Here is a 17,664-nt window from a genome sequence, read left to right as displayed (position 1 = left end):
TGAACTGAATACATGATTAACACCCAATATATACGAGTCTAATAAGGCTAATGGTGTTTTACAAATATTAGAAGAGATATATGACCTCATCAGCAGAGGCTATTTTCTTTACACTTGTACAGACACACTGGCTAAAACAGGGCTTGATCGCCTGATTTCACCATATCAATACACTTCATTCAAGGCTTAAAACTAAGGATAAATTATCAATCGCTGCATCTGTTGCTCAGTTCACACATTGCCAAAGACTTGACTCTTTCTCTCTATGGATTAAGGCACTTTTGTCTATTTACAATTTCATTAGTTGCTATGTTTGTATGCATCTCACAGCTTAAAAATCTTGTGATTTTTTTGCCAGCACCAAAACAGGAGCCAAAGGGATTTAATACACTGAGCAGTCATTCAAAAAACAGCCTGAAACAGTGTTGGGCTTTGGACTGCATTCACAGTGGCCATCTGCAAGCTGCTGCACACCAAGAACTGAGGCTCACTGGTCTAGAGGCATGATGGCAGAGCTGTGTGACGCTGGCTCCAGAATAAACAAGCCATTTGACTGGACAACCGTCATAAAAGCAACTATTGATGTTGCCTAGTTTTTTTATGTGGGGGGGCTGGTTTCCACCATTGTGCGTTGTTTCGTGGCATGAGTCTTGCTGGGTTAACTGCTGGCTCACTTTCACATTGATTTCTGAAGTGGTAATTGTCTGTGTTGTTTGCCTTAAACTATTTGTCATTTAACTTTCACGTGTCTTTATCGACATTCTGTTAGAGCCGATGGATGTTTGAGGAAGGGCCGTCGTTTGTGTGTCCATTTTATCGACTCCCAGCATTCTTCTCTGTGTCCGGATCAATGGCGGTCATCCGACTCAGTCTAATCTGAGGCAGCCATTCCAGTCATTCGGGGGTCACATACCTCGGACATGTGTCTGCTTTTAGCAAGTGTAGGACTGTTGCACCGGGTCACCTCACACATGCAAGGCACTGCAGACACGATCACAGACTAGCTTCCACACCCACCAGCACACATGTTCACTACCCTTGAATGTATATATTCATTTACACACATGTGGCAATCAGACAACTGGTCAGCATACTAAACTTGACACATATACACACCCTCTTTCACTCACTCTCTTACACACACACACACACACACAGTCAAGCCCCTCCAATAAACCCCATGTGTCTCATTTCCCTCCCTTATCCCTAAGGCCCTGGCACCCCATGTGGAGCAGGTGGGCGACAGGCAGACCAAAGTCTCTGGAAAAACCACTACACACACATGCATACATACACGCACACACACACACACACACACACACACACACAGTCTCTCTCTTTTTTTAGTCTGGTTTTTCTCGCTCTCCATACACCTCCTCTTAATGACCAGAGATATGTTAAAAAAAACAGCTCTCTTAAAGCAGCAGCCTCCCTCAGCCACTTAATTTGACATGCTTCGGAGGGAAACAAAGAAAGACCCCTATTGTGGCTTTCAACAGGATCCAATCAAGCCTGCCACTCAATTAGCTATGGAGGGCAGAGAACAAGCACATAAGGATCAGTTTTATTAAGGCCTTTTTAATGCTACTGTAATGTTATATGCTGAAGGTAAACCTGCCTGTTAATGGAGCTGACTGGTTGTCAAACCACTCACTTTGCAATGAGGCGAAGCAACATCGCCATTTTTAAAAATACTGATGACAACAGGAAAGACAAAAATCAATACTGATTTTCGCCATGGCTCCAGATGCTGTAAGTGAGTTATATTATCTCAGGAAAAATGAGTCACACCCAAATAAAGATGCACAGGTGAAAAACACATTGATGGATGGACAAAAAGCAATAAAGGTAGGTGACAGACTGGGGAGTGGGGGTCAGCCAGACAAAGCGACAAAGAGTTTTAAAAAAAAAAATCGATTTTTGAGAGCAACTAGGCCGCCATAAAATGAAGGAATACCTTTTGTATGTCCTGTATTGCTGTTTATTGACAACACAAAAAGCAGAAAAAACGGTTCTCTTTGACATTAGTTTTTAACTTATCTGCAGTTTATCTCTGTGTTTGTGTGCTTGGATGTTTTTTAAAAAAAAACAGGGCACGAGTCTATAGGGACATCGTACAAGGTAAAGAGGGATTTGGCAGACGGTGAGCTGAAAATAGAAAACAACAAAGAGGTAATGAAGGGAAAAAGTCCAGACTGCTAAGTGATTTCAGGTCTCAGCATTTTGCTCTGAATTATTCCCTCCTGATTAACCAAAACTTTAAAAGAAACCAGCGCAGCAGGCCCCCGAAGTTCAGCCTGATGGTTCAAAATGTGAGGGTTTTACATTTATTGAGCTAAAACAGGAGTTCACAAAGCAACTGTAATTAGTATTAGGTCATAAAGAATAAAATAATCCTGAAGATGCTTAACTTACAATGGCCTGAATTTATTCCTTGTAATTATTCCATAAATGAAAGCAGAATTAATGCCTGTCTCTCTAAAATTGCACAAATTGAGGTACTATCACCCACCTGGCAGCGATGTATAATGTCCTGTTCATAATCATGATGAGCTGAATGTCCAGTTTGTGCCGCTGCGTGTTGTTCCTTCCAGGTTTGTGGCCTACAAATGCTGGATACTGCTTTGTGTCTGCAAGAAGGAGGACAAAAATTAATCCCTGTGTGTGCCCACTTATTGTAGCTCGTGTGAGGGATTTTGTAATTTGGCTTTCACAGCTTTTGTCATACGTCCCAGGAGTTTGGGGTCAAATGTCAACCTATGTGTCTTTGCTGGATAAGAAAACGCCACCGCAATTGTCAGCTGAGGCTCTCGTGTAACCATAAATTGTAGGCTAAAAATATGCTGCACTGTACCATGCAATCGTTCTATTGTTAGTGGCTTTGGATGAAAGCGCTTAGTTTGAATAAACACTGTGATAGAGGAGCGCAGGTCTATGTGAGGCTTTCTGGCCTGCGTTTCAGTTCCCTCGGACAGCGTTAAGCCCAAAGTGAGCACAGCAGGACAGGACAGGGAGAGACACAGAGAGAATCAGCGGAAACAATGACCATATCTTTATAGCCTGCCACAGCATTTACACTATCACACACAGCATTAGGAGCCCAACAGAAAAATAGCGGATTATCCTTTGATGTAGGGTGGGCTCCATTTCAAATTCTGCCTTAAGTCTTTCGTTTTTGTGTGTGTAGAGGGGCTATCCTTGGGCGCCAAATTACACTCCATGCCTTCAGAATGCGTTGAGTGCAGGGGATGGTGGGGGTTGCTGAGGAAAGAAGGGTTGAGAGGGATGTGGACGAGTGAAAAAGGATAGAACAAGTGACACAGATATCGAGAAGGGGATTTGCGAAGTGCAAAACAAAGAGGAAAGGGAAAAGAGTGCACGCAGAGAGCGAGGGAGGACTTGTAATGAGAGAAGGGACGGTGCTCAAGCAGAGAACGAAAGAAAGACATAAAGAAAGTGAAGAGAAGCAAGAAAAAGGATATACTTACAGTTGCCGTGTGAGATGCTAATAGGCTCACTGTCTTCGGGGAAGCCCGCCCCGGCTATTTGCAGTAGTGTGAAGTAGAGTAACAAGGCCTCTGACCTCATGGTCGCACCAACACTGCTGCTGCTGGTCCTCTACTAGAGATTTGCCTCAGCCTGTACAAAGAGAGGCAGAAGTGGTGGACAAGGAGGAGGTGGAGAGGGATGACAGAAGGTGACGAAAGGAGGGAAAAAAGGAGTTTGTCAAACAGTGTTTTCAATTAACTCTTTCATAAATTGCTTTCCTTCTTGGGTTCTGCATGAAACAAAGTAATGAGGAAGGCTGGAGACTCGAGGATAGGCAGAAACAGCAAGGAATTACCTAAAGAATTTTCACTCTACCAGATTTAGCTGTTTGTGCATTTTGTATGGCCCAATGCAGTGTGCCAGAGATGTATTTGTGTGTGCAATTTTGATGACTCAAGTAAGCCACGATGGAAGCAAAACAAAATTAATTGGATTAGGGGTGGTAATATGCGTCACAGATCGATGTCAAGCAGAGAAGATCTCTGTGCCTCTCTCTCTCTCACTCACTCTCTCTGTGACAGGGTCTTAGTGAAGTGTGAGAGCTCTCGGTGAGATTAGCCTGCTGAAAAGTATCAGCAGCACCTGAAGATGGAAAGGAATGGCATGGCAGGCACCTAATTTGCCACTTGTCTCTTACAAAGGTAGCAATCCCATGTCCTAACTCCTACAGGTTGATGACTTCCACGGACTCAATTACCAGTCTGGCTATTAAATATTTCATTTTCAGCACTGCTCTGGTTGGAGAACTGTTTCCATTATTTCCTATTCATCTTTTTTATTTTTGCATTTGGTCTCTACACGTGGTATCTGTTCACAGGATTCATCATTTCCATGCTTCACCATTCATCGCTTCTATTCCAGCCGGGCAATGCATGCTGATAAGGTTGCGCTGGGTTTCAAACGATGGGGTGTCGAGTCATTCGCTCCTCATTTATGCAAATTAGGGGTATATAGTATGACTCTGGAAACTCCCCCAAAACTTTTTATCCATCCATTGTCGATGTAAAATGAAAGTTGATTCTCAACTCTCCTCATTTCTTTCCAGTGTTTTCAAAAATAATTTTGCCAGATTCAAAAGTTTGTCAAAGAGTCACCATGTTGGTTACATTTTATAATCCATGAGAAGACAGCCCCCATGAGGCTTTCAACCAATCAGGTGCAGCCTAGTGTTTGCATGATGTAGGAGGCTGTAGGAGAGGGAGAGTCAATTTTAATCATCTATTGTGGCACTGTCTAGTACAGGGGTGAGCAATTCAATTCACCATGGGGCCACATGAGAAACTGGGACTGTTGTGGAGGGCCACAACCCTAAAAGGAACCCGGTTCGGCTCATTATTAATTTTATCTCTTTATAAGCTTATTGCTGAGGCCCTCCACAATAACCCCAATTTTTCTTGTGGCCCCTTGGGAAAATTAATTAACCACCCCAGGTCTCGTAGCTTGGCCATTGATCTTCCAAAGCTGAGGTGAAGGGAGATCCCTCATGTGCAAAAACCAAAGACACTATATAAAAAGTGAACGTAACCATAGTTACATCACCCACTGGTTAGTGAGGCCTTTTTTTCAGCAATCATTTCTGGCGCTATGACAGATAAGGGACTGGGACTAGGCTAACAACTTGTCAACCACAAGTCAGTAGCTAATTAACATATCCTGGATAATTCTCTTTCCTGACTCTTAGAATTACCATAATTTCTAGAAAAGCCTTCATGTTCTATTCAGTATGACCTGAAATTAGTCATTTAGCCCATAAAGCATTTACTGAGGTCGTAGAGCACAGGAGCCGTAGCCCTTTTCCCATAGACGTCTATACAACCGAAAGTCTTTTTGCAACCAGAGAAGTGGCCCCTGCTGGTCATTAAACACATGGAAATTTAAGAAACTTTCATTTTCAGACCTTTAAACATTGTCCATCTTTTATATGGTCTGTGGTGGGGGGAAAGTGCAACTGTGGACATCATCATCTAGCTTAAGTAATAGAAAACCTAGAAAACTCCACATGCTCAGCAAGTTAATTTTTCAAATGTAACTTATATGTGCCCGCAGAAGTGGATTTTATAGGAGATGCCCTAAATTGTGTTGATGTAATGTCTTCATAGCACAAACCATGGCAACTGAGCTTTTGTTGCAGCAGTTTGTGGCAACCAATTACAACCATAAATCATCCAAGACAATTATTGCGTCTGTAATCTAATCAAGAATAAAGCATTTGATTTGCATAAAGCACCTTCTTTTTTTTTTTTCTCCGATGAAACTGCAGGGGTGAGGTTGCTGGGTAAATGGAGTAAGGGATGCTTCAGGGATGAAGAATTGAATAAAATAGTCGATTTCATTTTCTCCAGTCTGATAAAAGTTGTTTATCCCACGCTGTATTTTCATTTGCTATTGTATGTCCAAGGGGAGCACAAACTGTAGGGAGGAAGGGGGGAGAAAAAGAGGGAGAGGGGAGGGGTAGCTTTCTCTTTTCTTTGTCATGTCTCTCTCTCTCGCTCTCTCTCCATCTCCTGTTCCCCCTTTCTCTCTCTCTCCATGCTCCTGTGAATCTCATTCAGGAGAGGAATGAAAACACTATTCACTGGTAGAATCATTTTAACACTGAGGAGAATACCAATACTAAAGCCTGGATACGACCTTGATCTCACAAGCCGCTCCATTCCCCTCCCTCCTTTCTCACTCCCTGGTCTAGTCCTCTTATCCTTACACTCGTTTTTTTATGTACTACTATATTTTATGAAGGGAAAAAAATACAAAAACTGATTTTTCCTGCAGCTTTTCCTTCATCATACAGTTCAGGCTGACTGAGCTGAGCTTGTACTGCACACTACGACTTTATACAAATTGTAAATAAAAATGGGCTTTTTCTACACAGTACAATGAACAACTTTAGAGGGCTTAAATGTATGTCTGGCCTGAGTTTTGACCCTGAACTCCTCCAGTAATTGACTGATTGATGAGCAGAAAGTGGCATAAGACAGAGGGGTTACCCTATAGGGACCTAACTGAATGGATGATGGATGGAGGCTGCACTGACCATGAAATCAAGATGTGAGCGCTGTACAGTAAGGAGGAATAACTATAATTGTATTTTTAGATAGGACCTAATTATGTCGGAAATACCTGTTTCTTCCACATAGATCCTGTACTCATATTTTTTTTAAAAAAAAAACATCAAGAGATTAATCATATGGTAGACATTTCTTTTAATCAGTGGACGCCTAAGGAGAGGCGCATCGCCCATCTATATTAGTGGGTTGTAAAAAACTGTTAGGCAAACCATCTCACACTGCCTACTCTGATACACAAAATAAATTGAGCACAAAATGGCTTAAGTGAAACCCCTAAGACTTCCAGTGGCCCTTTCATTACCAGCTGCCACACATGAGTAACAGGAGGGAGCTGGACACAGTCTGTCTTTACCAAATTACACTCGTTCTATGGAAGAGCAAATTGCTTCCTTGTGTGAGAGTGTTACTGTGTGTCTTAGACTCTTATTTAAAATGTTACCTTTATATAGTACTGTAGACATCTGTAAAGACGCGCGCAAACCGAGAACATCCAGCAATTCAAGCTTCGGTAATAAATTACCTGCTAGCAAACATCTGAATCGCACAGGTGGGAGCGTGTGGATTTCCTCTTTTGTAAAAGCTTTCGTTGAGAAAGTGTCGTAAGAAATAAAGTGCAACAGTGGATCCCTTTGTCTCCTACTCAGGCTTTTAATAGCTAATAACATTTTGAGAACCTTAGCTGCTGCGCCTTTACAACTCCTGCAGACTTGTAGTGATAAAGTAGCTCTTTGTGTGTGTGTGTGTGTGTGTGTGTGTGTGTGTGTGTGTGTGTGTGTGTGTGTGTGCGCGTGAGAGAGGGGGTGGAGTTAATCAAGCTGGATGTTGGCAGGAGGCCGCCAGCAGGTAATAAAAACACAAGGACCCCCCAGAATCCCTCTTCGTACCACATCATCTTATGAATAACGCACATGTGCATGCGGGCACATTCATTCACGCTCAGTCGCCTTGTGGTGCGCAAAACTAGAAGCGGAGAGCCTGAAAAAACACACATAAATCCCAGTGATAAAGCAATAAGCAAAGGCATACATCTCGAAGAAGACAAACAATCACAGATGCAAGCAGCTACCCGTGGGGGCAGCTGACCCAAGCTGCATTACCTTTAACAATAAACAAATTAGCTGCCTAATTATGTTATTGCCGCTGTTCCATCAACATGTTAACTATGGTTGCTTGGAGCTTAAACATGAACACAATAACACACATTTATTATAAAGACAAGGTCAGCCACAGTGCGCTTTAGGTGATGAACGGGAAGGAAATGTTGGGCAACATTTAGCTATAGGTTTGTTTGTCGGTCTCGTTAACCCTACAAACAAACGTAAAGCGCACAATCACACACCTACACACCTAGTTAGCCTTGACAAGGTCCCAAATGTTCAACTTCTGAAGTCCCCACTTTGCTAATTGCAGTGGAGTGAGAGACTGCCATTCAATTACATGTGGAGGAGACCAGCTGATGAAAGACTGATGCTTCTGAATTTGCTGGTAGCCCAAGAGAAACAGCAGCGACAGTCTGTTAGCTAAAAAACAATAATTTTGTTGAGAGACAAAGCCATCTAGGAGGATTGTCTATCAGAAGAAAGTGATGTGAAATTGGTACAAAGCCATACAGCCTGAAGAGGGAAGCTGTCTGGGTGGGTGGATGGGTCCACAAAAAGTAGAATTTAACACGAAAGGCAGCTTTTTATTTTTGTTTCCTACATTTTGACCCAAACTGTGTGTTAGCGTTAACCAAGTGTAACTGTAGCACTGTATGATCAGATAGGAGTTTATTTATGACAGCTTTGCTGCAATTGCTGCACACTCCTGTGGATACTCATGCCGGATACTCATGTATTTGTGTTTGATCGTTCGCACTTAACTTCGCTTCACGGCCATCAGCCTGTACTTGAGACCTTGCCTTTGGACTGCTGCTACGTATAGGTGGATTTACAAGGCACAGCTTTACAGAACAGTCCTCTTGTGTGGGTGTGCCTAATGTTCTCTCATCAGACAAATTGCGCAGCAGAGATGATGATATTTTCAAACATCTCATTGTCATTACAGAGTATAAGAGACATTTGTTTTTGCAATTGGCTTTTTGATCATCTCAAGGAATGGAGGAAGTGTTCCATATAAAGGTTTTAAAGTAACAGCTTCTGGTAAATGCTGTCTGACAGCTTTGATATGAGTGCAGTCTGCTTGTGTTTATATTTGGCAATCTGGGTAATGTCCACAGATTGGTTTTGAAGGTTTTACAGATGACAGGAATGCCAAAGAGAAGGGTAGCTTACTGGCAATGTGCTGGTACGTGTCTGTAATTATGGTCAGTCACCACATTTGCAGCAGTTGCAGCCATTTGTATCTGTAATTGGAATTTCACAGTATACATAATGGAGGCCACATTAGTATTCGTTTTATCTCTTTTTGTGAATTTTAAGTAGTAATAAAAGTGTTGGCCTAACTACGTGAACACACGCATTTGTCAACTTTACTCGCAATCTGTAGACCTTTTGGAACTACTCCTGAAGAAATAGTTCCTAAGAAAATTGTTAACACATGTTCTGTGAAGAAGAGAAACTATTATGTGTGTGTGTGTGTTTTTTAAAAGTCATTTTGTATTTCTGTGATTTGAGTCACCTGCAGTGTGCTTGGGTAGAGGCAGAAAAGTAAAAAGAGAGGGGTCAAAACCTGGACAAATGGAATCAGAACCGACAAAATACCTCCAAACAAGAGATAAAGCAAGGGTTCAAACATCAGTAAAAGCAGTAAAAAAAAAGAAAAAAAGAAGTATGTCTGAGAGTAAGTAGTACTTTGTATGGTTGTTGCTTTTCAGAGTTGCTGGAACCAAATGAAAGCTAAAGTGATTTTACAGGCGAATGAGTGACAGCAGGGTAATTCCAACAACTTCAGAAGTTTCTGTTGTGTGACAATCTCCCAGCGTTAAAGAGAAGAAACAGGCTTTACACACGCGTGTTAACACAGCACAAATCACAACACCAGACCGCACTAAAACCAGACGCTTTTACAACAAAGCCACAAAAATATCATATTGCTAAACCCTAACCGAGATGCCACTACTATCCACTATGTCACCTGTTCACAGACCTGCTGGAAGAAATGCTGTTTGGAGGTGAAGTGTGAAAGCAGATGAGAATTGGACCAGGTAGAGAAGGTTGAAAAGACAGACAGGTGAGAGCAATGCATTGATCCACCATATGGGAATAAAAAAATGGAACACATCCAACCACCTAGGGCTCCCAAATGGGGAGGATACCTTGGCAGGTGTTTACCTTGTCAGTCCTGGCCTGATAATCAGAGAGAAAAGACAGGAGGAGCTGTCTGCCTGAACCCAAGAGGCCGTGATAAGAAGAGCGAATGGAAAGAGTGTGAGAAGGAGGAACTTGTCTGTCTTTCTGAGACCAAGAGCCAAACTAGCATCCAATATAAACACACACAGACAGATACACACTAGCATGCATACTCCTACAACAATCCTTGAGCTATCAAAAAGCATACTGGTGTTTTCCTGTTCCTCCTCCGTTTTTCATCCCTCAGATGCTCCTTTGAAACGAATATCTGTATGGTGGTAATCCATCATGGTTTGATTATTAAAAGACAATGAAGTGGACATGAATGAGGCACCCTGTCGCTTTAGGCTCTTTATGGAAACAGAAGCCAAAATCCGAGAACGTCTCCCTTTAAAGAGGTGACGGATTGATTCTGGAGGACGGCCAAAGACGACTCAAAAAGACGAAGAGGGGGGGAAAAAAGGGGGAAAAAGAGAGACAGGAGAACAGCATGGGAATAGAGAGGCAAAGTGCCAACTTGAAACAACTGTAACCTAGGAAAGATATTCAGAGACTGGTGATAAGTGCCTATCTTTATAACACTGCCTCTGTGATCTAACAGCTATTAGGCCTCGACATGCCTCTGTGATTCTTAATCATTAAAAACAATTATCTGTTGTGAAGTAATGGATATCCTTTTCCGGGACGTTTTCAGGACACTCTTCGTAGCAAATTACCATAGATATAGAAATGAGGATTAAAAGAAAAAAGTGAAACCTAAAAGAGACACGAGGAAAGGAAAAGAAAAGATAGCAAAGCAGGGAGGGGAAAAGGAGGGAAGGTTAATGCGTGTTCACTGTCTGAGAATGATCCAAAGTAAACTGACATCACACCAACCTCGCCACCAGCACAAATCAGCAGAGGAGAAAGATGAGAGGAGATAACTACCACTCTACAATGTTCGTGAAAGTAGGTCAGGAACTTGTTGGGCTGCTGGGCCAGAGATGAGCTTCCAAATTTACCCTGGAAAACCTCTAACAGATAAATGTTTAACCCTCAAGACAAATATATTAGACAGAGGTAGAGTTAGTTTAAATGTATGCTAGAAACAAATGATAAAGGGAGATAGCGTGCATTTTACTGTTGAATTGTTACTGTGCTGCTAAGAGGGTATGGCTCTAGCAATGGCAAAACTGGTCAGGCAGTTAGTGAATCCACCATAATACTGAACAGTTGCAATGCAAACTTATTTTGCCATTAAAAAACTGTATGTATTGTGTTTGAAATAATGCTAAATTCTTTTGTTTTTAGTGGAATCAACACATTTTTGGTGGAAAAAAATTTCAGTTTTCTTTTTTTAGTTCATTTTTGGCAGCATGGTGCTGCAGTAGTTAGCACTGTCACCTCACAGCAACAAGGTTCCTGGTTCAAACCCAGCTGGCGTCTCTCTGTGTGGAGCAGGCATGTTCTCCCTGTGCCTGCACGGGTTTCCAGGTATTCCTCCCACAGTCTGAAGACGTGAATGATTCCAAGGCCGATAGAGTGGTTGAAGTGTGCAGAATAAAGCGCCATATGAATGTAGCTTGTAGTCTTTGAGTGATCAGCAAGACTAGAAAAGTGCAAGTACACTGCAGTCCATGCGCTACTGATCAGTCAAGTCACAGCAGGCTTTGATTGCATGCAAGTTAACAGTCCATGCTCAGTGCAAATGAGGGCTGGCTTTTGCCAAAATGCACTGGATAATGACTAGCTATAATCTGGTGACCATTTAGCTTTTTATTACAAATTTTTACATTTTTCTGCTTTAGCAATTTCTGCACAGAACTTAAGATCTTTGCCAGGATATGTGCTGGCTACACCCAAAATCCCCCAAACTGGACAGAGCCTTTAGCACTCCTCAAGCCAGCAGATTAACCATTATGTTTCCTGATTGCTTAATAAATGAAATTGTGAAATTTGTTACACACATTCATATTTCGTACTGGATAATTTGTAATTACTTTAGCGTATCATCTAGTGCCATCATCAGGTGAAAACCGCCAATAATTTGCTTTGTATGTGAACATGCATGTGAACATGTTCAGCATTTAGCACCTAACCTGCAGTGTCTTAATCCAGTGTCAGGAAAGCTACCGTAGACTCTTGTTCTAAGTCTTGATTTCTTTCTCTTTGTCAGGCCCACATAACAAGTTGCCCAAAATGTTCCCTCACTACCTCTCTCAGGCATAATGAAAACATTTTTTCCCTTATCACCATCATTCCTCCTCTCTTTCTACTAATTATATTTCCAAATCTCCCTGAGAACAGCAGCAGAGAAGAAAAAGGTGAATGTGGGATGTAGGTTGCTCCTTTCCTTTGCTTCGTCTGAAAAAGGCATTTATGAATCAAAACAAGACCCACTCAGTGACACACATTCAACCACGCACACACCAACACAAAGCCCAACTCACATCACACAAACAACGGCTGCTTAAGAGATTGCCCCCCCTCAAAAAACAGGAGGTTACACGTTTAAATATCAGAACCTTTTCCAGCCCTGTCAATCATTGGTTGTGACGATATTAGCAGGGCACCCTAATCACTCTGCAAGCAGCTGATACAGAGCTGTGTGGGCAAAGCAGAGAAAATTGCTGCTGATAAGGACATGCTTGGTAGCACATGGCCTTCTCTGTCTCTTTTGATCCAATTATCTCTTTGGTCTGAAACTCTTCTATCTCAGTTTCTTAATATTGCCTGTCCCTTTGCTCTTAATATGTCTTGTAACATCAGGTCATTTTTTTGTCAATACACATAGTTGGTCATTTTGAGTAAAGATCAGCTGTCTGTGCTGTTAAGTTTAAACCTTGTCAAAAGAGCAAAAGCAGCCAAGCGATACCAACTGAGACTCAGAGTGGTTTTTTTTCTGAGGGAAGATATGTATGTTTTTTAAAAAAAGAGTCAGAATGTCACTGAGCTAAATGACACATTAACTCTATGGAGACAGATGCTGGAATGAGTGAAGTGGTGCCCTGTGGAGCAGCGATTGGGGTGTTGAAACTGTCACACGGCATAATGCGCATTTTACTTAGAAACTCACTTCATGAAGGCCAACTGCAGGGTGCCTTCAGGCACTGCTGCACCCTTTCATGCTATGCTTAGTCATAAAACAGACCTGGGACCTCAAGTCTGTAAGGTTGGTGAGTCAAGTAATGCTTTAAATTAGGGTGCCTGGGGTTGGAAACATATGACAACATATTTAGAAATGTGTGCCCAATACAGGAAGAACTAAATGAATCTCAGACTCTTGTCTTTAGTAAACATCAGCTGAGCCATCAGCAGGGAGAAGCATAACAGAAAAATCCATTTCTGCGGTATTGCCAAATCCAAAATGCATGAGCCCTAAAATGATTTTTTATGTAATTTCTACAAGCAGAAAAAAAGTTCACTAGGAGGAAGAGGGGAAAGCAGGATAAACTTGCAGCAATCCATGCATAAGTTTTCTGAGTCACAGCAGAAATTAGTGTGGGCATTTAGAGAAGCATAGGAGAAGAAGCTGAGGGACATTGTGTCCCCGGAGTATTTTTTTCCCCACAAATAAAAGAGGATGAGCAATCAATAAAACAATAGCTGTAATTCTGGCCCAAGAGCTGGATAGTTGCAAACCCTTTTCCTCGACAGGCCTGGGCTGTAAATGAGAAAAGTCTCAGAGTCAATATTCAACGACGGCTCGCTAAATGGTTTTTACTATGGTTATAAAAGGCTCAAGGAGATGTGGAGGAAAGAAATGGAATTTCTTTTCTCCTTCCTGGACCTTGACTAAATAAACAAAGTTGTAATCAATATGACATGTATGTAAAAAATCTAAAAATCCTGCATCACACATATCTGTGACTAACCAGACAAAGACAAAGAATATACCACATATAAATTCATAATTCTTGTGGCCTTTTGTGTTGTTGTTTTAGATTTGCACATGCTTTAACGGTCAACCTATGCAGCTGTTTTTGTTGCATTCTTTCCCTCTGCTTGCAACTAAACTAGAAAAGCAGACACAGGATATAAGAGGGTGGCCTGCAGGGACTGAATAAGAAGTGTTATGATTTTCTGTTGTTCTATCCATCTGGTGCAGTTTTCACATCTCGCAGCCTCCTGCTTCTTCATAATAGGTGTGCTTCAGAGTTTTACGAGGTGTGATACAGTCTCTGTCAGTGCCTCATTGTGTACCTAATGCAGTCATCACTATATATTCCCATTCAGCACACTTTACAGCATGTTCAAGTGTTTTTTTGACAATCAATCCAAAGTTGTTTTTAGGCTATTGCAAGTATTCACAACCCTGTGCTGCTAACACTGGAACATCAATGTACACATATCATAAGTAATGGGTCCAAAGAAAGAAGCACAAGCTGTATAAATGCCATGTAACCTTGTAAATGATGCTGCTGGATAACACGTTATGTGCATCTGTTTCTGTCATAAAGCCTGCAAATGCACCTTGATTTAATTTGCTGATTTTACCATCACACAAAATCATTTCAGCTCTGTTAATGACATTTTTCTCGTTGAGCTTCCAGTTCATTTGATGCAGGTTCCATTATGCTAAGTGACTGAGTCTGTGTCCTCGCTGATAACTGACTGGCTGGCCTTCCGTTCCACAGCAACAGGCCTATCAGATCTGACTGAGCATGATCCTAATCTCTATTAAGGTGGCCACGGATCGGGAAGAGAAAAGCACACCGCGAGTACACACTTTCTCGGTCCTTTTCTAATTATCTGTCTCAGACATTTTCAGTCAGTGTCTGTATACCTTATGTTTTCTCTTTTACTTCCCTGCACACCCCGCAACCAAACCCCAAATCCATCTTCAAAATAGAATAAAAACTCCTCCCACAGATGCTCGCTCTTTTATGACAGGAAACATATATTTATAATGGAGAATGGAATAAACTAAACACAATTATGGTCTGTGTTAGCCCGTGATATTGTGATACTGATAACAGAGTATCTTGTTTTGTGTTAGTGCATCATATCCAATAGCATTATGAATCATCTGTGATAAACCAGGACATTCAATCCTGCCGCAGTACGAGGCCGCAGTCACTTACTGACAACACATTGTACCACAGTAGCTGTTGTATTGCCAATGTACAGAATGAATCTGTCTGAATTGTTATCTCCGCAGACCATATTGTAGGAGTGATGCAGCTCACATCCAGCTCTGTACTAATGAACGAAATGACAATGCTCCAGCAGGCAGATCACTGAGACATCCCACCAGTGTCCAAAACAAAATGTATGGAAATGAAATCTATTACACAACACCGAACACCTGCAAATAGTTCTGAATATTGTCAGTCTGCAGCGGAGATTGTTATTACTGTTTGTCAAAGGATGAGCTAACACAATATAACAAGTACAGTTACCAACTCTGACAAAGGGAAGACTTTTGAATGCTATTTCTTCTTTGTGTTTTGGCTTAACTGCCAATAATGTACCCTGCAGGAGAACAGAATATAGATAAATGAGTACATTTATGCAAGGGAAGACAAAATACCTTAAATGAAACACAAGAGAAGTGATATAACCTAGTAATCCTTTACAAACCACTGTCTATGCCTGTAAACCTGATGAGAGCCAGGCCGATCAGTGTAATTAGTGTGTCACTATGCCCACGCTACACATGCTACTGTAGCTCGACGTAAGACACGTTTCATAACAAGATAAACGCAAGCTTGTCTAAAGGCAAGCCATGACTCAGTGGTAGCCCATGGTAATGTAACATTTTTAATGTAAAATATAAAATGTGAACAAATATGTTTGTTTTTTTATTTCCAGTCTTATAAAATAAAGCATAAATAACGTTTATTTGTATTCATAAAGCCACACCCAAACTAGAAATGAGTTGCAAGTCTGCAAAAAACTTTTTAAAAAGCACCTTTAAGTCTGTGCATACATTAAGGTTCCTACAATACTAGAATTTCAAACTCAATATAAATACACAGGAAAATACTAAAAATAATTTTCAATACCCTGGATGAAAAAAAAAATATGTCGATTAGAACAATACAAACAATAAAGTTATCTGACACAAACATTTAATACCCAACTGTTGAAATATTTATACTATATATCATTTAAATTATCTTAGGTGTTGCAAAAACAAATTAAAAAGATAATAGTTTGTGTTGTCTGAGGTGTTGGTGTGCTTCTGGTGACTCACTGCTGACACTGTGTCTCAAATAGAGTTGGTTAGGCAGGTTATCGCTATCTCTGTCTACTTGCTGGTAGACAGAACTCAGCTGAAATCTGGGGCTTTAAGAAAAACCTTTCAGACACAAATTCTTGTGATATCTCATTTAATTAACACCATCCAATACATTTACAGATGGGAACCTCTCACGTTAATTTTACATTATTAGCCATTTTAGCTATCAGGTAATTGCTAATAGTTAACACATTAAGGTGCCAGGTTAACATTTATAATAATTTCAGAGTTGTTAAATGGGGGGCTTTACTGACCTCTCAAATTTCCTCATAAAGTTCATGTGTTCAGCTGCTAGTGAGGGGAGGGAGAGGAGTTGTGTGTCAACTGGAGCGGTCAAAGTTGACACTGTTGCTAAAAAATATTCAAGTCAGTTCAAGAACCAAATCACAAAAGTTGCCTCTAGGCACTTTATATTGTAAGATAAACACCCTACAATAATACATTATTGTAATATCCACCCATTTAATTTTTTTCAGCATGACAGCCCTAGCATCCATGAGGGTTGATTATTACAAAACCCAAGTAAACTCGAGGTATGATTTAGGTTTTGGTGCATGTAGTATATTTGGGGTCTCAAATAACAGGTAACAGTTAATCTATTACCACATGATCTGTGGATCCGTTTTTTTACTGGCAAACACATCCTAAAACTGAGAGCATTCGCATGGCAGGCGCTGAAGCAAAAGTTAATAAACACTGAATGCCAGCATTATGTAATGAGCTGTATGAATACTGGTGCCACAAGAGAGGTGCATTCTTTATAATGAGACCACAAAATCAATGCAGAGGAGACGCCGCGCAGCTCTGCAAGTTCATTTAGGCAGCAGGATATAAGGAAAGCCCTAGGATGAGAGTGAATCTAGTTAAAAATGTTATGTGATCAGCTCAGGGAAAAGAAATACAATCCTCCCAATGTTCCGATTGTTGCATAATCGTAATGAAAGTTTGTGTGGCACTCTAAATGCCTGACTGGTTTGGAAGCACAAGTGAAAAAGTACATATTGTAATGGAAGTAAGAATACATGCTGTTTTCTTTTGTGAGGTAATTTCGAAAAAGCTGAACACACGCAGTACAGCCACCTTTGGGTTCCATATTTGACAATGAAGAGGTTTTAAAAGAAAAGCTGCAATTCAGACGCACAGAGCTAAGACGTACTGTACAATGGTGTTTTTATAAAGCTGCTGGAACCAAGACTCACATCACGAGTTTTCATATGCACAGTAATCATGCAATAATTACAGTGTACCATTACACTGAGCACTGGTTGTCTGGTTGTACTTCAGACTTCAAAATCATACCTAATTCGTATTTAAAAAGTGTCAAATTAAATCTGAATCACCTCCTTTCTGTTTTTGTAAGCATCAGAACACAATTTACATTTGCGCCGAAGTGTATTTTAAGTATTGCATGAGCGATTAGGAGATGCAGCCCATGCACAGGATCACATATATTGCATTCCCTGTCTCTGCCTTCCATCACAAATTTCAGCAAAGTGCAGATGACGGTTCTCCGATAAGTAATTTTCCATGCTATGTC

The 17,664-nt window shown here is 41.0% G+C and overlaps 1 protein-coding gene across 3 annotated transcripts in view; it reads right to left on the bottom strand.

The window, feature by feature from the left end:
- sema6a (sema domain, transmembrane domain (TM), and cytoplasmic domain, (semaphorin) 6A) overlaps window positions 1-17,664 on the bottom strand; it is a 102,743-nt gene that overhangs the window by 53,430 nt on the left and 31,649 nt on the right. For all 3 annotated transcript variants that reach the window (XM_063490813.1, XM_063490814.1, XM_063490815.1), the window contains exons 2-3: window positions 3,489-3,639; window positions 2,513-2,630 (exon numbers count right to left, since the gene is read on the bottom strand). In XM_063490813.1, the coding sequence (XP_063346883.1) occupies window positions 2,513-2,630; window positions 3,489-3,588 (218 nt within the window). In that variant the 5' untranslated portion in view covers window positions 3,589-3,639. The remainder of the gene's footprint in view (window positions 1-2,512; window positions 2,631-3,488; window positions 3,640-17,664) is intronic.

Source organism: Pelmatolapia mariae, linkage group LG12 (genome assembly GCF_036321145.2).
Source record: "Pelmatolapia mariae isolate MD_Pm_ZW linkage group LG12, Pm_UMD_F_2, whole genome shotgun sequence".
Taxonomy (NCBI): domain Eukaryota; kingdom Metazoa; phylum Chordata; class Actinopteri; order Cichliformes; family Cichlidae; genus Pelmatolapia; species Pelmatolapia mariae.
The sequence above is the reverse complement of the archived record's forward strand: the minus strand, read 5'-3'. Positions and strand labels throughout refer to the sequence as shown.